Raw genomic sequence first — 21513 nt, 5'->3', positions numbered from 1 at the left:
GATAGATCTACTGCATGGTAGATAGAGGGATTCTTATGACACAAATACTTGACTAGAAAAACCCATGATTTCCAGTGCATTCATCTCATTTCTAACATACTAAACTGGTTAATGTATGGGAGAAGCATTTGCTAGAGACAGAAGAAAAGACTGGCATCTAGTTAAATTGCACCTGTTGTGGTTACACCACACCCAGGGTGTACGTCAAGATATATTAATTAATAGATACTTCAGCTACTGACAAATGGCTAGTCTGCCTTCTAACCACAACAAGAATTTGAACAATCAGATGAAACAGTCTCAGAGATATTCTGCATGCATTCCCCAAAAGAGAGAGATGACACTCTTTCAAGAGACAGGCCTTCAGTCTTGGGGAATGTATTTCTTTTGCTGAGGGGAGACTGACACTTTGAATGTAGCAGGCAAGGCAACAAAGGATGGAGTAGATCTCACCACATGGGAAGGAAGAGAAACAAAACAGCAGGCAATGGGAGATAGGTAGCATAGGTGACACTGACAAGGAAATGTGGTAAAGCCATGCAGGCTAGGATAAGCTACATGAACTCTAGCTAAAAAGGAAGGACAAATGAGGGTCAACATGAAAGGGTGGTGCAGAAGTCAAAGCAATGTAAGAGGATGTAGGTCAGTGAATGCATAAGCAGCAGACAAGGGAAGGCAGTTCTTAGAAAGGCCAAGTTAAAGGACAAGTCTGAGAAGCTAACTAGCAGAAGAAAGAGGTCAGTGACAGAAAGCTAGAGAGGGTGTAGGGGAAGAGAAAGGTAATGCCATGACTGGCAGGGTAGGCATCAGAGGAACTTTGATTGGAAGAAGAGGGATAGCTGGCTCCATACAGTGTCTTGGACAGGAAGTGTCCAAGAGACAATCATTTTATTAAGATCATGTTTTATTCATGACAGAAAGTCTGAAGGTCCCCATGTTCAGCAAGTATTTTTCTTCATTAATGTCAAACTCAGAGCAGCCTGAGTCTTGCAGCATGGGAATAGCCTCAATACAGCAACTCCAAAATGCTTGGCTCACAAGAATGGAAGGAGAGAAAGGAGGGGGGGCACTGTGGGGGTGAGAGGAGGTTTAACAAAGAATCATTTTAACAGAAACTCCTGAGTAATGGCTCTGCCCTAGGCCAAGAATAACATCAGCTCAATGTCAGCAGTTAAGAAGGCTCAGCCAGGCCCCATGGCCAGCTCCAGCCTCCTCACAGGCACAAGCCAGTTTATGGCACTTTCCTGAGCTCATGAGCAGCCACATCTGCCCACCCAGAGCCCAGCGGACAGAGATGAAAGGAAGACCTCCTGCACTGAGTGGGAGCAAGAAGACTGTAGGTGAGAGAAGCTGAGGATGGAAACTACCTGGCGAAGTAAGGGCCTTGAAAGAAGGAGAGCAAGAAGCAAAAAACAGAGGGCCTCTCTTTCAAGATGTTCCCAGAAAAGGATGAGGGCAATGTGCCTATAACCTATTCTCAAGGACCCTGACAAATGAATCATCTGCTTCACAGGGGGGAAGAGTGGATGTTCAGACCTCCACATGTTAGGTCTGTTCATGGGAGTCCAGTCATGCCAGACTGCTAACAAACAGCTCCTTGCTATTGAAGACAAAGCTGTTTTGAATGTAGGTTTGTTCACCCAAAGGTTTCCTTCTCCTTTTAGCAGGGAAGCCTTTAGGACATCACTCAGAATACATCTCTATCTCTTTCCCTCTCTCTAATAACAAAGTAAGGTAACAAGTGTATCAATTAAATCACTGTAGCCTTGATATATTCTCCCGACCGAATTTAAATGCGGTTCCATACACCATGGTCTACCTTTGGCATCTAGGAGTCATCCAGAACACCAATAATACAAGCCCTTTTTCACATTTCCTCCAGCTCCCAAGATGTCAACATAATGGAAGAAGCTATTGGAAACCACAGTATCAAAATGCTATCAAAATCACTGCAAGTAACATTGGTTTTCTTGCAACGCACTTTAAGAGCTGCTTCCTTCACAAAATCTCTGCCGTATGTACCATCTCCAGGTTTGTTCTGCACATCTAAGACTCAGCACTGCTACATCCCAGGCAGGATTTTTTTTAGTTACCTGTTGTCGTGCTTGGTTTTGCTCCAACAGCTGTCTTGACTGAAGTTTCTGCTGCTGAAGTTGTTGCACAGCAAACTGAAGCTGATAGCTGGGATGTGCCAGAGGACCCCGTGTTGTCTTGTAGACACTGGTCTCCATCTCTCCTTCCAAGCCAAAATGATGATTCTCTGGAGCCCTGAGGAAAGAAGAGCCACCATGTTTTTCACTCTGCACGTAAGGACTCCTGCCTATAAGGCACTGCTGCTTCCAAAAAATTTCTTCATATTTAGCCAGCTATGAATTTGTATTAAGTGGCTTTAGCAAGTACAACACCTGCTAAAGGTGCCATGTGCCAACTGCTTCCTGCTAAGCACTTCCATGAATATAGGCTGGACTATATTACTAGACATTCTCTTGAGGACAAAAAAGGAAAGGAGAATAAAAACTCTGAACTGGAACATTTCTGAGGCTGATTAGCATTGAAAACAGGCAGAATAGCAGCAGGAAAAAAGCTGATTCCCCCATCACTAGCGAGATAATTATTTATTTGGATTTGTAGAGGCTTTAATACAGTAACACAAGGCTTACACTAAGCACATGCATGCTGCAGTGATAATGGAATAGAAACAGACGTGCAGTACAACACTCAGAGAGGATGAAGGACTGGTTGGGTGAGGTTGGAACCAGGATACATACTGACTCCATGCAGTTACAATTCAAAACGCCTGGGGGGAGTGAGATAGGCTCATTTCTTTCATCCTCAGAGAAATGCAAGTTTTTCTTAGAGGACAAAAGGCCTCCTGCAAAGGGACAGGAAGCTCTTACAGCCCAGGCTTACATGGTAGGAGTTCAGCTGTGGCCTGCAACATGATAAGTACCAAGAGAAGCTCACTAGCTTGCTTTGAAGTTTCCAAGCCTTGTCGAGAAGGCAGCAGCCCCACACTTCTACACAAGGCTGAGGGGCTTTGCAGAGAGCAGGTGTCCTGAAGAGGCCATAACGGCCCAGCAATTCACACATTCTGTGTTCACACGACAGATGCTGTATGACCCACTGAATCCTGACACTGGCTAATATAACATTCAAGCCTCAATGCCTAAGCTTCCCAATTGTCTGTTATCTCTGACATGTTTCTCTCAGCCACTCCTAACAAATATTTCCTTTGGATTCCCAGGGCAGACTTCCCTTATATTTCCTATCTACATCACATGTAACTGGGATGTAAAAGATAATTGGTGTCTTTCATGCCACAATTTAGAGTGTAGGTCATGGTTTTGGCAAGAGTTAATTGCAATCTCTTTGCTTCAGGAACCTATCAAAACTTACAACCTATATTCTTTAAACATAACACAGTTTGCCTTAAGTGTGTTGCTTCTTCCCCCAATAGTTTTGTCATTGCAAACCCTTAAAATATTCAGAAATAAGAAAATTCACTCAAGCACTCTTTAAGCTATTCATTCAAGTTCTATTAATTCTAGAAACTAACATCTGTTCCAACTCCTCCCATATCTACCTCCAGCGCAGAACCTGCAATACGTAAAATTCATCCTTTGATTCAAAAGAATGCTTAGAAGCTCAGGATTGAGCGATTATTTCTAAAATGTAACAGTCAAGGCAAAATGGAGGAAAAAAACCTGATAAAAATGAAAACTCCACTAAAACTGGACCTGCCAATAGCCAGGTTTTGTGCCACAGAGATAACATGCAATGACTGCAGTCTGCAGTACTGTGCGGGCCACTATCTAAATGGCAACATTTTAGTAACATTTCCCTGATTCTCATTCTTTTGTTTTTAGATATCTAGCAAATGATTTACTGTTATGAAATTAAAAATACTTAAGTCTGACTTTTTAAAAATGCACCAAGATTGCTGCCTTTCTCCAACCTTTGTCCAATTCAGTGAACTCTCAGATTCTCTCACTCGGTTTCTAACTTGCTTTAATTCACTTTTTCAGTTTCAACCAATGTACTGGACATAATATTGCCCAGGTAAACTTGGCTTAATTTACTCAGGAAAGCACTGTTGAAACTACATTACTAAACCTTCAGGAAGAACTAAATGTAAAAACACCAAACAAAACCACAAATCTTTGGCCAAGATTTTCTTGTGGCACAGTCTTATACACAACTCCCTGCAGTTCCAATACCTTCTCTCCACATGAGAGCAAAACTACACTTTTTTTTTATATTGACTATATTGACAACATTGTTGCTTGCCTAAGCAGACTTTATCCTCACAGCCAGCAGAATCATTCTGGATTGAATATGCCTCCGTTGGCTTCAATGGGTTTTCCTTATTTACAGACAGAAATCAAAGTAAATGCATTATTCTGCATTTATGCATTATGTTGCAAAAGACAACTTCAACCTTCTATAATATACAATACTTGACAACAGAAAGCCAGTGTATTTGTCAGTCTTGGGGCCACTTTCTTATCGAGATCTTTCATCTGCAGTTTTGTGAAGTCCCCACATAACAAGTTATCGAGTGCTGATATTACAACTAAGCTGATGTTGCCCTGGTACAGAACAGGCTTAGGATCTGAGACCCAGAACAGTGCTGCCAGAGACACGCTCCAGCTCTCAGTCCATTTGCCAAGCTCACGGGAATGCACCACGGAGCATCTCCTATTTTCAGTCTCTGCCTGTCGGATGATTTATTAAAGCATGACAACACTTTTGCACCCTAAAGTAGAAATTAGTTCTGCCTAAGGAAATTACAACAGGTTCAGCACCATAACGAAGGCTGCAAAACAACTGTAGAGGACCTCACACCTTAATGGATATTAAAGAGTTCACTTGTTAGGGAGATTGTATAAATACCCCAAACTGAATTAAAAGCTTTCTCAAAACTTACACTGTTTTAGGGAAAGCCAAAAATAACCAGAAAAAAACCTCCACACCCCTAAAGGAAATGAAGATTGTAGAGTCAGTACTCACAGACCTGCTTGTTTTCAATTGAGGATTATTGTTTGAACACTTATGATTGAATATTCATTACTTCACATGTACAGACAACAGATTTAGGCATGGATGCACGCACATTCAAATTGGAAATAGAAATTCCTGCCTGTGCCACCAGAAAAGATTTGGTTTCATTTTGTCAGCCAGGCTGGTTGTGAGCAATCTTCTCACAGCTTGCTCAGAATTATTTATGAGTTGCTTAGTTTAGAGACCTGGCCAGGATTCAGGCCTTCGCTATGCACAGGAAATCTCAGCCTTTGGAATTATGGCCCATCCTTTGTAAGCAAGATTCTGTCCTTCCAGCAGCTCTTCAGGCTACTCAGTGCTCTTGGCAAGAAACCCACTGTATTCCTTTCTTTCAACTGTAGTTTTCATAAAGGCTAGGCCAGAATTCTCTCTTCCAAATCACTGACAGCATAAAACCTCTCTGCTGCAGTTTTTTGTACCACAAAAGATACAGGTTTGATTGTGAGACTATTTTCAACAAATCACAATGTGATTATGATTTGGATCCAGTCCAAAAGGGCTGGCACACGATACATTCATCTCCAGGTTTTCTGGTTCTAAACTACTTTTCTATTCTAGTTCCCTTTTCCGATTTGTCAGCTCTTTTCTGATGTAAGCAACCTTTATGCAATCAACTACTTACACCTATACTAGAAACTAATGTCAGTGTACTAAAATACTAAACACTAATAAAATTTTAATGCATTTTTTCATTGATGACAGAAAAAAAGTGTCTATGACATCCAGTCTCCAAACAGAAGGGATGTGATTATCAGCTCTTACAAGAAAGGAGAGAGCTGTCTTCTGTTTCCATTTCAAAAGAATTTCAAGGGAATTCCAATTCTTGTAGACAAGACCAGACCCCAGAACACCAGTCACAGAGGACCTCATAGTTACAAAAACTATAGGACAAACAGCAAGTCTGTACTAAAAGAATGACACATCAGGCTTACATTTATATTTCAACTGAAGCCCTCTTCCAATGGCACAGCTGGGCACTTGCTTGATACTAGTCCCTGTGTGGCAGGCAACAATACCAATTCATGAAGTACTCTGATGCTCTCCATATATCACTCACAAAGAAGGCACTTTTGAAATACTTGAAAAGTGTCTACATCTCATTGAAAGGCAATGCAAACTAGGCTCAAATTACTGCGTAAATGAAGCTTCATCATTCATGAAGAATATTCCTCTGTTTAACCCTTCTTAGTTTGTGAGAACTGATATGCTGCTATGATAGCATCATAGCAGAAATCAGAATGTCTGGAGGTCTAGCAAACTGAGAAAACAATTATTTTCCTACTAAACAAGGAAACAATCTGACAATGAAAATACTTTGCATCCTTTCCCGTAAAGGCTGGAACTAAGGAGGAACAAGAGCCATTGCTGGCAATAAGGGAACCCAGTGCATTTATAAATCAGTGCTCTCACCTTGCCATAGAATGCAAGACAATCTTGGGCAGCAGTTTCTTTCCCAAAGGGCATTCACATGGTATGACAAGTCTAGGAAGTTTTCAGTAAAAATCCTTAGTGAGCACCAGCTGCTAGAAAGTAGTTGGCATAGTAACTAATGATTTTGTCTAGTGTGGCAGTTCCCAGCATCCTGCTGACTTATGTTCAGGCACTCAGAAAAACACAGAACATTTTCTTTGGCACACTGTGTGCTTCTTCCATCCCTAACAATAGGTCCTAGATTGGGACTGGCTACAGAGTAATGATAAACAGAGTGGGATGAAGCCCAGGATGCTGGGGTCCTGGCTGGGATGCAGGAGTTTTGGGCCTCTCACTTGCCTCAAGGCCTTTCTTTGTCTTTTTTCCTCTTTCCTTCCCCTCAGCTTCAAAAGCAGTAAATTAAAATCTGAAAACCAGAGCAACAAGTCTTTGAGAGTGGTCCACTCCTGGCCTCTGCTGTTATCAGGAGTGTCTATGAAAGAGTGATTTTGGCACAGTTTAGTCAGCAAGAGTCTACATTTTAGCAAGGACTGTAGCTCTGATTGCTGGAACATGTAAGCCTCTAAAAATCTCCTGCTTTGTAACATAGCATGAGCTGTGTTACAGAAGTAAGGAAAAATAGTTTCACAAAACACCAGGGGCAAGCAAAGCATTTTGAATATTTCTAAAAAAGCTAAGCCTGGGATTTTGGAGATCTGAAGCACTGGGAGCTGTCCAGAACTTGCCATGGTACAGGTACTTGGAGACAGGGAAGGGGCAGGAAGCAGCTGGCCTGTATAAAATGAGGATGCCATCACCTGACCTGCAATCTCCTTTTGTACTCTTCAAGAGAAGCTAAGGAAAAGCTTTTAAAGTTAATGAGCGGCTTATTAAGGATGGATCGGCACATAAACCTGCAGAACTGCATTTCGGGTTCAAATCCAGTTCAAAGTGAAAAGTATGATCTCCCATGCTAGATGTGGTGTAGAGATGCAGGAGAGTTTCTGCCACACACCACCAATCAAACTTTCCCCTATTATTGATGAGGCATTATGAAATAGCTTCAGCCTTTAGTTCTACAGCTCCCCCTTTTCCCAGCAGCTCAAGCTTCTTTTACCTACAGAAGGGGCTCTTACCATCAGTATATTTCTGTCACAAGAAGACAGAAGATGCATAATATCCTTGCACAAAACCTTAGGACTGAGTTGGTTTAGGCAAAAAACATGAAAAGTTTTGTGCATTTAACTACAATTTCCAAATCCATTCACAGGTTAATGGTAAGAGCTACCAGAGGCACAATTCAAGCATTCCAGAACATTTTAATATGCATAATATCTAGCAAATGTCAGGAGTCCCCCTCTGCTATTCTCACAATTCCCCCTTTCAGCTGAGAGAACTGATATTGTTACAAGAATTTTACTCAGAAACAAATATGTGAGCAAAAGCATCCAGCTTATCTCCTTGTGGTGCAGGATCAACACGTTTCAGTGGCTGTAGGAGTCCATGTGTCACGCTCAGCTGCACAACTTCACAAGCAGATATGCATTCAGGATGAAGAATTTTCCCAAACATTCCCAATTAAACTTTCGTTTTCACTGTTTTATTATATGACATTCCTCCTATTTCAGGACTAAACCTTCACTACTAGAACTATGCCTCCTTTGAGCTCAGCCAGCCTTGGCACACTTAGGTCCCTTCTTTTTCCTCAACTCAGTCCCTTCTGGCCTTGATTGCGAATTGCTTTTCTCTGAACTTTTTCCACTTTATTATTCCAGATGTGCATCCACAATAGCTATACAAGGAAAGCCCACTGCCTCCTTGCTCCTTCACTTTTTTTCTACAACTATTATCAAAATCCACAGGCTTCCTTCTTTCCTGCTGTATGTTGCTGGATAATTTATTTCCTGCTCCCTAGCTTCTGAAAATTATTCTTGCTGTTTCCCTGCCATTGATAAACCTGGGTTTTGGAACATACCTTCTCATAACAAAGGCAATGAAGATCAGGAATTAAGTGCCTTTGACATCCTAGGTCTTCATATACAGGCAAGGTCATGAGTGTTAAGTATCTAACCTGCTAGGTTAAAAATGAGGTGCATCAAAATAGCCTTCTGGTAGTCTAGGAGAGGAAGGGAAGAATGAGATTATGGAGCACTGGAAAACCTCTTCAAGAAAGGCCTAACCTATCTCAGCTACTCTTGGATTTAGCTGGTATTATCAATCAGAAGCACTAAATGTGCCAGTCTCAGCAAATTAAACCAAGTATTTACCCTTCAGTGGAGACAATTTCTGTTGGGCCCCTAGTAGCATCCTTGGCTTCATGCCTGTTACAAAATACTGTCAATCTCTCTGATCTGGGGAATACTTGGCAGGTAAACAACACTTTTTTTTTCCTTCTCATAACACATGGCATCTCTGAAATTCAATAGCAGAAAGGCTGAATCAAGAAGACAACCAACAGCCATCTGACTGCAAAGTTCAGTGTCTTCATCCTATTGTGGCTCACATAAGGTCACTGGAAAGGTAATGAAGATAACCGAGCACATCTCCTCCAAGTGATCTAGACCAACAAAATCACACAGCCTTTCTCCTCTCAATTAGTGCAAACACAGGCTTGAGCTTTACTGAGTGGAAGGCTCTTCTGGCTTCATGTTTCTTTCCACCTATTTCCACACTTGCAAACACAGTTAGAGCCTGCAAAAAATATTTTAACAGCAAGAAATACATACAGTAAGACTAAAACAGACACCTGGTATCATTTTGTTGTCATAATCAAGTTTTGGGGAGGATGACCTGCTTAACTCTGACATGCAACTGCCTGAACTGTGTTGTGTGGTCCCACACACCCTACCCCCAGTTTTAAAGTATTAATTAATTAAGGAAGTTCAGATAGAACAGGGTGGACCCAATTAATTTACCTCACTGTACTGTCTTGATTTTCATTTATTAAGCTAAATCATTCAGACCAAGAACATGTATTAAGTGCCATCTTAAATTTGATCACTTATCCTAGTCCAGGCAGAGTTTCTGGTTTGACTATACACACTTCACAGAACCCAGAGTACAAGAAAATTAGATGTGGTGTTGTATCACTTAGAGGTGGGAAAGGTACTCCTCATTGAGGAGGTTCCATTCTAAAAAAAGCCTAGCATGAATCAAGTGGACCGAACTGATGAACATGAGTTATAACGACATTCTTCTACTTTTTCTCCTTCACTGTAGACAAGTTTATTGAAAACCAAACTGAAAAAGACTTACAGGCTCTGTTTATTTCTAGACATAAAGCCTTTTCTAGTGCTTTATGCAAGCAGATTCTGCATTTTACGGGTGGATAACAACAGTAGCACACAAGGATGAAATCAGTAAATGGGCACTGTTACCTGTCTAGAATATGCTTTTGACTGAGCCTGTAATTAAAGTCACTAATCTCCCCTGAAAATCCCATACTCCTTACCTCTCTCTAGAGAGGCAGGGGTTAAGTCAGGACCACTAAATTAGCCCTGCACCCTGTAATGCCTTTGTAAAGCCGCTCAAAGAGTTTACAGGGAAAGAGTGAGACTGTAGCTGCTATCCCAGCCAACATTTGGTTCCTATTACAGTGAATAAATCTCCCCCTCCTCCTTTTCTTGTCTTACCCCTTTTTATATTAAAAGTCCATCAAACACATTTTTTTCCCTTTCATATTTTCCATTAAGCTTCCTCCTGTGTATGCTTTCCTGGAGTGTGGTGCTCTTTGCTGTATGTGCTCAAGCAGCAGCTGCAAGATCCCAATGAGTAAGAAAATGGGGAATGAAGAAAGAAGCTCAGGCTCCTCTCTAAATCCCAAGAGGCAAGTGAAAAGTTACAATTGGGCTAAACTGGTGAAATCTAGAGCATTTGAGAAGAATAAACAAACAAACATAAAACAGGCTGTTGAGTTTTGTAGGATTAGGATTCATGAGATGGGGGAGATTATTCAAAGCCCTACTCCTGCCCAGAGCTAAATGCCCCTGCCACCATTAGTATCCCAAAAGACATAGCACAGGATGGTGTTACACTAGAGGCCCTTCAGGATTCCTTAGGGTTGTGCTGTCCAGATCTCATACCACTTGAGGCCCAAACAAAATTTGTGCCATATGACCAAGTAGTACAGACATCTCATGCACTTTGGCAATTTTATTGTCTAAATATTAAATATCCAGTACACTAAAACCTCTAAGGAGCATGTCAAGCCTCTAAATTCTACAAAATTTGTGCTGTAATTAATTAAAGCAATTAACTTGGCTTGATATCCAGTACAACTATCACCTTGCTATGTGGTAGATGAATACTCTCTTATGAGTGTCTCTTAGAGAAGACTTGATAAATCTGGCAGTTTAGAAGATCTGTCTATGGGGACAATGCAGCTAAAGTATACAGTTGCCTGACATTGTGACTATACATTTCAAGAATTATAGCTAGGTAAGAGAACTTCAAAAAGAAGCAATACCTCTACATTTATCATCTATATACCTAAAGGGAAAGCCAGAATTTGTTCTGCACTTCCTGAGCAAACATCTACAAATTCACCTAATCAGGGATTGTGGAAAGTGTCACCTGAAAGCCAGCTGGCCACACTTATATTAAGATAAATGTTCCAGGTAAAAGAGGTAGAGAAATAGCATGGCACCAGTAAGATGCATCTGCTGTGCCACCATTCAGTAATACAACTGAAGCTGTGTAATATCTAGCTGCTGAAATCAAGTAAAAGAAGACAAAAAATACAAAACAAGAACTGAAGGTCACTTCTCTGGATGTTTGCTGTGAGGCTGGAGGCTTGCAGTTAATAGTCTCTTGTTTCTGAATAATTCACCAAGCACTGATACAAAGGCAAAGATCATAAAGAGACCTTTACCCTTAAACAACTGAATTTTACCAACCTACATCCAATGCAATGAAGCTGAGTTAGTTTCCCAATAGAAAGATAGACTCGCAGTCCCCTAAGCCTGACAATACCCACATGCTAGCAAAGTGGTGCCTCTAGCATATGCATATGTATTTTCTGCTTTCCTTGTCCCTCAAGGGCATTCCTCTAAGGTAACAAGGTATAACATGAAATAGACTGTATCTGAGAGTGATCCCACCTGTTAAACTGAATTTTTTTCCTCCTCAGGTTCCTTTTGCAGCAGTTTATTCTGGAGCTAAGGGAGAATTCTTTTACCTCCACCTCCTGTACAAAGATTGACTCACCTGCTGTGGCTCCCTGAACATTTAATAATGGACTAGAGGAAGAAGTGACTGTGTCTGTGACAGCACACACTTCCTAAAGCCTGTAACAAAGTAGTTATGTTAAACATAATGGGGATCATCGGGGGATGGTGGTGGAATATGCTCAGATACAGAGAGAATCTAGCAAGGGTTGTTACTTATTGAAGAAGCTGGCCCAGTGACTGTACATGCTGCATAGCTGAGACCATCCTATCCCACACATTGCAGGAAATTAAAAAATATAAGAAAAAAGGCTACTTATGCAGAGACCACAGATAGATACTATCATGATACAGACTTTCAGCCATCCTAACAGCAGCATGGCACAGTGACACCAAAGCAACAGCAGATGTTGCTTTGTTTTACAGCCTTTTCAGCCTTTTTTTTTTTTCTTTCTTTTTTTTTAATCACTGCAAGCCCTCATTGATGGCCACAAAGTACTGGATTTGTATTGTCAAAAGTAAGTGCTTTTTGTCCCTCACTCCACCCAACTTCCTTAGAGGTAATGGAAGATACTTTACAAAAGTGCTTATTGTTTAAACCAAGGTAGCATAAATTCCTAGCAATAATTTTCTCAGGCTAAAAGTGACAGAAGTTTTCCAGGTCTGTAGTGCTCCTTCTAAATAATCCTCAAGAGGCAACCTACTTGGAGGAAACTACTTTTCAGAAAAGAACAAATATGTTGTGTTTTGTTGATAGCTAAAATGCCTAAGAAAAAACTTGAGAGAAGAATGGCAGGTTTAATTTTGATTTAGGTGCTAGTGATTTTTAATATGGGAAGATTAAAAATTTACAAATTCTATAGCCAGAACTGGAACAAAGACAAAAAAAAATAGTGACATTTCCTTCCCAAAAATTTCTATGCATCTGTCCCCCTTTATTGCCTGGGTGATGACATACCAGAATTGTATTATAAAGAACTGCAAGAAAAGACTAGAGAGGCTTGTATTTATTTATACAGCCTTACCTGGAAAACCTAGTACTGCAGAGTGAGAATCTCCCCATTTTTTTTTTGGACTTTGTCCTTCAGAGATAAGTACCACAGAAGTGTATTGCCTTGGTAAAAGAGACCATTCCAGTTTACCACAATTTTGGCCTTCTCGTTTTAAACTACACAGAATACAGTCCCACTTCCACTCCTACTATTGGGATCTATCTGACTCTTCATCTGAAAACAGAGCTCAGCCTGAAGCATTCCCAGTAAACCAATATTTCAACAAGCAAAATCAGAGGAGTTCACATTACCACCAAGCAGTTCAATATTAGTAGAATAAATTGAGTTACAGCATCTTATTTCTGGCAGTGAAGAGTTAAGTGAGAAAAGGGGAAATTCCCAGCAAAGTGCCTTCAGCAGATACAGCAGACTGTTGTCTGCTCCTGCTTTAACAGAGGCTTTATATGAAGCCTTGGTTTAGCCAGCACATTTCTCTGTCTCCCTCAATCCTTACTGGAAAGATGATCCAGTCCCTCTAAACTCAGCAAAGAATTCTGGTGCACAGTATATGTATATCACTGCTTATTTTATGTGGTCATTACAGAACAAAATACTAAAATCACTACAATTATTTTGGAAGCAGACATAAAACAGAAGAGGTGAGGAAAAAACAATTAAAAAGGCAAAGAAAGCTGAAGTGAAATAAATTTCTTACTCTAATAGGCCCAGTTAAGTGCAAGGTACTTCACTGGCATGAGACACAAGGCACTATAACTCAAAATGCACAATATTAGAAAGCAACATTATTGCTAATACCCATACTCTTGGTTTAATTTATTTTATTTTCTTCTCTCCATTCTGGCAGTGTAAAGAAGAATACAATGCATGAAATGCATTGTGGCCTGGGGCCACAAGTGCTACATAGGACTGAGGTACTATATCTAGCAGCTGCTAAAACAGAACATCAAAGTCTCCACTCCCTTTGAAAACCCATCAGGCAAGGACTACTCCTCCCCTTCAGCTTCTTTAGGAGCTGGTACACGTAACCACTCCAGTGTGTTTGGCAATTCTACAACCATTTCCAAAACAGGTGGTGCAGTGGAAAATCATCGAAGAGCCACAAATCGTTCAGTTGTCTTCTTTTCCCCAGCAGGCAGCAACACACGTGCTGACCAGGAAGGCCGGCTGACAAAAAACAATTGAGCATTGAGAACAGGAAATTTGTAATTAAACCTCTGAAACTACAGAAAAGGCTCAGGCTTATCTTGGTAAACTGGGTCAATAAAATCTTTCTCCAGGAAACTGATACATCTGATGACAGACAAAGTCTTTCATTAGAGGAAGATGAGTAAAAGGATGTTAAGATAATTATATTGTATAGTACCAAGAGATGAGACAGCACATTTTAAAACGCAATTCCCAGACTTGTCCAGCATTCATTTAAAGATCCCTCTCTGTCAGATCCTGTCTGCAGAAGATGTTCAAGTTGCACAAAACTCACTTGATCACCCACTGCCTAAAGTATTTTTTATGACATTTCTGTCTCTACCTACTACTGTAGGATAGGAGGTAGATACTGTAAACACTATTTTTGTTTGCAATACCTAGCAAAAAGCTTTTAGATTATCTCCATTTGACCAGGCACCTGCATTTGTGATGTTATCTCTTTCAGCATGGGCAGAAAGTCTATGATGCAGTTGTACCAGCTCTGCTGGACATTCCAACTGCATGCTATGTCCATCTTTTCCCCTTGGGGTTTGAGAATAGGCATCTAGGAATGGTGCTGTTTCCTTAGAGATGCACATTTGCTGGATTCATTAATGACAGATTTTGGGTAAGCCTTTCAATTGATAGGTCTTTTTGCACTGTATATTAGGGTTGAATATTCTACTGACTCTGAAAACCAAAAGCCAAGAGTAGGTATCTTCAGAGGAAGTGCAATAGCTTTTATTTGCAGAATTTGCGGTTTAACATGAAAAAAGTTATGCAATCCTATATTCCATTCCAACCCAATCCCTTCTTCTAGAGCCAAAATGAAATTGTTTCCTACAAGTACAGAGAAAATTGCATAATTAGTCAGAAGCTCTCAAACTTAGGAACACAGATGGGAACCACAGAATCTCTACCCCAGGAATTCCATCAAGTGATTGCATGTAATTCTGAGCATGAACACATCAAAGATGCAGATGCAAATCCCTTAAAAGGGCAGATTAAAATATCCACACTACTCATGGAACAAGGTCCTTTCAAGACCTTCTTCCTATCACAGATAAGAAGCATCAAGCAAGGAAAATAAGTGTCCATCAAGAAATCTCCATTATATGCTGCTTCTTCATACTTCATGTCTTTCATGATGTTTCAGCAGATTCCTAAATAGAGCAGACTCAAAGGCCACAACTGGTACTTCTCAGAGAAAATTCATCTGCAGTACAGGCAGATAAGAGTCCAAACATGGCCTCCAGAAGGCTTAAGGTGAACACAGAAACATTTGCAAAGAGGTTAACCTTCATGTTGTATACTCTGTTCAATACTCTAGAGACCACTTGGAGTATAAGACAGTAAGCAAGCCCTCACACAAAGGTAACACTGTTAAATGACAGGAATAGTCAGTACCTGATTTTGCTACCAAACAATATTCACATACAACACCATGAACACCAGAGTGAGATTTTGACAAACAATACACAAACAACTATGCCTTGTGTAGCAACAAGCATAACAATTCACAGTGCTACATGATACCAGAAGTTTAGGTAATCTCAGAGTGAAACACAAACAGCAAAATACCCAGAACCACAGCTCTTTTCCCTTTCACAGAAATGCTTCTCAGTAATGTCTACACTCACATTCAGGATCTGCAATGCTTTAGAGAACATACAATGTTAACTTTTTTTTTCTACTAAGAAAATATCAAGAGAGAAAACCTCTGTACTACATGAACCACAGTCTGTCCTCTATACCTCAAAACAGCCTAGAAACTGATGTATAAATTTTGTTCTCTTTACAGTGGAGGATGCTTTCATATTTAAATCATTGACGTTATTATCAGCAGCAGGAAAGCAGGATTTCAGAAATAAATGAAAACATAACTTGGACCTTTGAAAAAACAAAAATCAGTTATGCAAACAATGTCCTGAACAGAAAAACAAAATATTTAAATGAATGAAGATGGATTGGATCCAAGTTTCTTTAAATATACCAGAATAATCCAACTATTAAAACTGGGTTTTCAGAATTATTTTACCAGTATCTAGTATTTTACTTAATACTTTAAAATGTATTATATGTGCTTACTTACAGAAATTTAAATAATTAAAATATTTGTGAACTTTGATAAGAGAGAAGTTATTACTCCCATTGACTTTTTAGCAAAACTAATTCCACATTAAAACGCAGCTCCTCCTTGAGGTTTTGCAGCTTTGAAGAAAGATAAGCAAATTGTCAATAAGCAAAACCAAACTCTATGAAAGACAGCTGCTCCAAAAAATTTTAACTGGCAGCCTTTGTTGAAATTGTTCCTAAGGGATAACTCTAAACTTCCTTGATTTTCTGGTAAGGAATTTTGAAAACAGAAGGCTAGGGGGAACACTGATAGTAGAAACCTAAATCTCACTCTCCTGGAGAATATCCTGGAGATATTATATGCAGTTCCATTTCGGAAAGGGATGTGTTCATCAAAGCACTGAATCTTAAGAACACCAAAGTCTATGAAGAATCACTTTTGGGGCTGAGTCTTTGGGCTTGTGCTCAAATCTCTAACATATATGGTTCAATTTACTGATTTCTTCACAAAAGATGAGATAGCGTTCTCTTTGTCATGTTGACTGCCTGAATCAGAAAGCCTTTAATTGTTGTTATTACGATCCACCCAAAGATATTTACAGAGAAGCCAGAATCTTTAGTATTATGAGACTGTCAAAGAATCACACCCAAGTGTCTAGTAGAGCTGAGATCAGAAATTTATCGAACAGAACATTCTTTCTAACAAGTTATTTCAAGCTTTTTCTAACACCACAGCTTGAGACATTTTAGGAAACTGCAATGCAAAGTATAAGTCACTCTGCTAAGAGGTACATTTTCCTTAATAAGTAACGAAAAATTCTCATTTGAAATTCAGAATTTGAATATGAAAAGTTTTTCTGAACTAAGTACCAGTATACCAAGAAACAAAATTCCTAAACTTACTCAATTTCAAATCTCTGCTGTTAAGATTATAAAATCACCTTTTCAAAATGCTAAATGAAGGTAAGTTGACACCTCTTTACCCACCAGCATCTTTATACCAACATCAAAAAATAAACAGATGATCCATACTTGAGATTTCTTCCTCCTTTTAAAATAGTGTAGTGGTTTTAAAGCACTAGCTAAAAAAAATCACTAGAAAACTTACTTATTTCTCACTGTGAGATATGGATTAGGAGAAAGGCAACAAGCTTAAAACTTAAAAGGAATAAAGTTTATTAACAAAACTACAAGAATAAGAAACCAGAATAAAACCTCCAGAAACCCCTCTTCCCCACCATCCAACCATTCATTCCCTTGTCTAACTGACAACATTTACTAAATACAAAAATTTTCTCAGCTGAATTTTGAGAAAACTCAAATTTTCAGCACTGAAAACATTCATGGCCCAACTTGGCTACACTCTTCACAGAGAAGATTCTATTTTTTTTTTCCCAGCAGCAAGCAAATAAAGAAATTTTTATGTATACAAAAGGCTTGGACCAAGAAAGTCACAGCCCTTTTGCTTTAAAGGATGAGTTTTGCCCAGGCAGCTGCCAATAGCATGTGCAGCACTGCCAGATCTTAGACTAGCTTTTCAGTTAAGTCCCATGTGCCAGAGAGCAGAAAGATAGAATGGAGAGTGAAAGACATGTGCTGAGCCAGATGCAATCTGAAATTCAAACGAAGAAGCCAAGCAACACAGAATCACAGAATATCCTGTGCTGGAAGGGACCCTCAAGGATCACTGACATCCAACTCCTGGCTGTGCACAGAACACCCCAAGAGTAACACCGTGTGCCCAAGAGTATTTTTCAACCACTCTGGCAGGCTCCCCACTTCCCTGGGGAGCTGCTCACACGCCCGACCATCCAGCAGAGCTCTCTTAGTTTTAAATTCCTTTTACTAAAGGTTATTGTCTCAATGCCAGTTTTAAATAGATTTGAATCAGCCAGGCTGGCCTAGCATCTCCCCACCTGGTTTGCTGTGAACAGTTCTTGGGTAAAAAATATTCATAAAAATGCCATGTATGCAATAGCAGAGTGTCTGGAAACTGGTATCTTTTAGCACTATCTACCTTTTTTTTGTCCACATTCCTCTGCTTTTTTTAAAAAAAAAACCCATACCTTTCAACTACTGTTACAGAATGAAATCCTAGAAATAACTGCTTGTAATAAAGGATTCTTGACATTTCCATCCTGATACTGCGCAGTCCAGCCTACACAGCACATTTAAATATTCCTGTAATTGGCACTGGTTCTGGACAATCCAGCAACAAGTTTTTTTTGAATGAGCTTTCTTTGCTCTGTACCAATCAAAGTTCTTGTACCCAGAGCATTTTGGTCAAACTACTCAGTGGCTGACAGTATCCAGTGCTGGGTAGAGACTAAAAAAGTGCTAGTAACCAAAAATGCTACTCATTATTATAAGCCACAGTAGTCCCTAAACAAAAAGTTGGTGCTCCGCAGTGAAGTTCTGGGTGCTTTATCTTCTTCCAACTAAACAACACACCTACCCCTAGGACCGACTGAACAGGATCACCAAGCAAAGCTGTCACCACATACATAGGGGAACTGAAATAATCCTGACTTCTTTACATTTTTCCCTTCCCCTTTTTCAAAAGACATTCTTGTTAAACACTGGATCCCTTCATGGTTCACAAAAAGCTGCTGCTTGATACCTGCAGTCCAGAGAAACCCTAGAGAATAACAGACTGACAAAGAGCCAACAGCATGCAATTTGCAAACTCTGGTGTCAGCTACAAAACTTTACCAGTTAGAAAGTTAGGGGAAACTAGGTGAAAGCAGAATCTTTAAAGGAAAGGCCAACTAACACTTTCAGGGACAGGAAAGGGGTTTCTTTGTGCTTTTGCAGGGATTTCCCATTTATATCACAGTAAAAAACACCAGAAAGAAGATTGTTTGTCCTGAGGAAGCCAAGCTCAAGCATGACCTTGGTATAGATGGAAAATATGAACGTGCATTGCTGGTGGAAAGCTCACAGTACAATGGAAGATAGCTCCAAAACAAAGCCTAGTAGGAAGGAAAACCCTTTGGCCCCTTTTGCTACCTCCTGCTCTGGCATTTGTACTTGGTCACTGAAACCCTTAAACTCAACTGAGCTTGATTCCAGGCCCTTTGGCTCCTGACTTCGAAGGGTTGTCCAGAGACTGCCCCACAGGAGGGCTGCCTTCTGGAAATCTTTCTACATGGAACTCAGATCACACCCTACTCCCAGCATTGGACAGGCTTACTGAGATAGCAGTATAATCCTAATTTAATTTCTCTTCCTCAGTTGTACAACACCAATGCCTTCAACATAGCTGTTCAAGACCTTTGCTCTCAGGAGTAACCAAACTTCCTTTCCTCACATACACTTCCATTTTCTTGAAGTGAAAAGGTACAGGGCAGACTTAGTAATCCCCAAAATATTCACAGTGAGTTCAACTTCAGGACAGTCCTGGAGAGCATGAGGCAAATGAAGGAAAAGTCACTAACCTTATCTTGTCTTTCATAAGCCTGGCTTACAAAGGGGATTTCCATTTCTATAAAGCAGCATTCTGTATGTCTGATAGGGAGGATACAGAACATGCAGCCCCAAGATTTCAGAGTGCCTCACTGTAACACACAGGACCAGCACAGTTCAAAGATGGGCCCATTCAATCCCTCTGTTGTTAGGCCAGATGGACCTGCCCTAAGATCAATGCCAGAAAGGACATTCTTCTGGGAAAACTTCCCAATGCCCTTCTCAGCTGCACAACTGTGAACTAATTCCAACAGCTATGGCATGGTAGCACAGCTTTCACTTGTATTTCACTAGGTGAAATACAAGTGAAAGACAGATCAATGGATAAAATTTGAGATCCTTGAGTGAGGAAGAGTCACAGATGGATAAAAATATTGTTAAAAGAATTAGGAGAGGGGAAAAACCAGACATTCGTGGGATTCCCTGACAGCTCTGTGCAGAAGGAAGGGCTGGGCTGGAAAAAACAGGGCCTCAGGTTCCTGCCAAGCTGTCTGAGGCCCGTCCTTTCCAAATAGCTCAAAGAAACAGCCAAGGCTCCCCTGTAACCCTTTCAGGACTCCTTAGGAGAGGAAGCCTGCTGTAGCCACAGCCACTCCTACAAAGCACCAGAATATAGGGTCCCCTCATTCCTACAAGAATGTATGGAGCTGAGTAGATGTCCCCCATGAGAACTACAGGAACATTAACCCTCTGAAAACCACCCTGGAAAATAACTACTGCAATGGTGAATGGGTGGTTTAAATAAATGTGGAGGAAAGGAAGATGTGCTGGTCACTTTGCAACATGAAATATCTAGAACTGATACAGTGTATTTCAAAGACCTCCAAGATCAGAGATAAGTGGGGGAACATTATGAGTCAAGCAGTGCAAGGCACTGGAAGATTTCAATTTGTTCCACATTGAATGAGGCGTTTAATAGAACAGAGAAGATCAAGCAACTTCCATTACAGCCAACAAAATCCACCACTGCAGGAAAAAAAGAGGTGCCTAGCAAGGAACAGGGAAAAAAAAAATCCCTGAAAAAATGAACTACTTATACTTGTTGCTCACTTCAACATTTACTGTAATAATTAAAGAAAACAACTACGCATTAATAAAAATCTCAGTGTTTAGTATGATCAGAAGCCAACAAGATATTGCTATTTGTAAGCTGAGATAGAAATTAAAGATACACTGGTGTTATTTACATGAAACTAATGTTTTATCCCTTCTTGATGAACTGTTTTCATTTCTTGTCATGTCTATAAAGATAGCCAGACAATTATTAGAGGGCAAGGAAGATTTCCATTTAGAATTTGAAAAGAATGGAACTGTTTAGTTTAGGAGAGACAAACAAGAAGGGAGATGATAAAAAGATAGAGAATAAATAGTGCAGAAAATAAATCAAGCATTTCTGTTTGCCTTTGTGTGATCTTGTTACAGGTACGGAGATTTTTGGCAAAATTCGGGAACAAAGGAAACTTTTGCATAGTGCACACCACCTGTGGAACTCCAAGCTACAACTCAATGGGACTACATTTTTTGTGGAAGGTAAAACACATGATTAATGACAATATCCACACTAGACTACGTAGAAAAAAGCATTGCAAGAAATAAATGCCAGCTGTTAGTAGTCTGAGGGCAAAATCTATCTCTCCCTCCAGAAAGGAATTTCCTCCGCTGCCCCCTCAGAAAGGGAATTTTCCTGCTGCCCATCAGAACATTTTGTGCACTGATGACAGTGGAAATAGTTGCTCTGAAGAAGAGGATGGGAGAATTGAGGAGTCTAACAGCCCAGTCCAGGATAGCAAATCCTGTGTTTACATTAAGGTAAGGTCAGCAAAGAGGAAACCCAAAATAATTATGCAATATTGGTCTGGGAGAAGATAGGTGACTCCTGTCAGTCCTCTCCACCTGTCAACATGGGCTGCTTGCTCTCCATAGTATGCTGTAAGGAATAGAAGGAAAGATCCTCCTATCTACTCTGGAAGTCATGCACTCAAAAAGAAGCCTGGTCCCCCTCAGATTTTGAGTTATTTGCAGAAAATGTAACTGTCCGAGGCTGGCAGACAAAGGTAATGCAGAAGCTGTGCCCCCTGTGCTCAGCCAGGGAGCACAGCTCCCACACCGGGGAGGCCGCGGCTCCAGCAATGCTTCCC

At 40.3% G+C, this 21513-nt stretch overlaps 1 protein-coding gene across 21 annotated transcripts in view; it reads right to left on the bottom strand.

Moving 5' to 3' along the window:
- Positions 1-21513, bottom strand: part of TTLL5 (tubulin tyrosine ligase like 5) — a 134802-nt gene that overhangs the window by 30697 nt on the left and 82592 nt on the right. For 19 of the 21 annotated variants that reach the window (XR_001522002.3, XR_001522003.3, XR_001522006.3 and 16 more), the window contains one exon: positions 2094-2268. Coding sequence is in view for 13 of the 21 variants with exons in the window: in XM_015629957.3 (XP_015485443.1) it covers positions 2094-2268 (175 nt within the window). In the remaining 8 variants the exon portion in view is untranslated. Of the gene's footprint in view, positions 1-2093; positions 2269-13272; positions 13814-14553; positions 15095-21513 lie in introns of those variants that run through there. The other 2 variants (XM_015629966.3, XM_033515179.1) reach the window with 2 other exon arrangements.

The sequence above is a fragment of the Parus major genome, chromosome 5 (assembly GCF_001522545.3).
Source record: "Parus major isolate Abel chromosome 5, Parus_major1.1, whole genome shotgun sequence".
Lineage (NCBI taxonomy): Eukaryota > Metazoa > Chordata > Aves > Passeriformes > Paridae > Parus > Parus major.
Note: the sequence above shows the minus strand (reverse complement) of the source record. Positions and strands in the feature narration are given on the sequence as shown.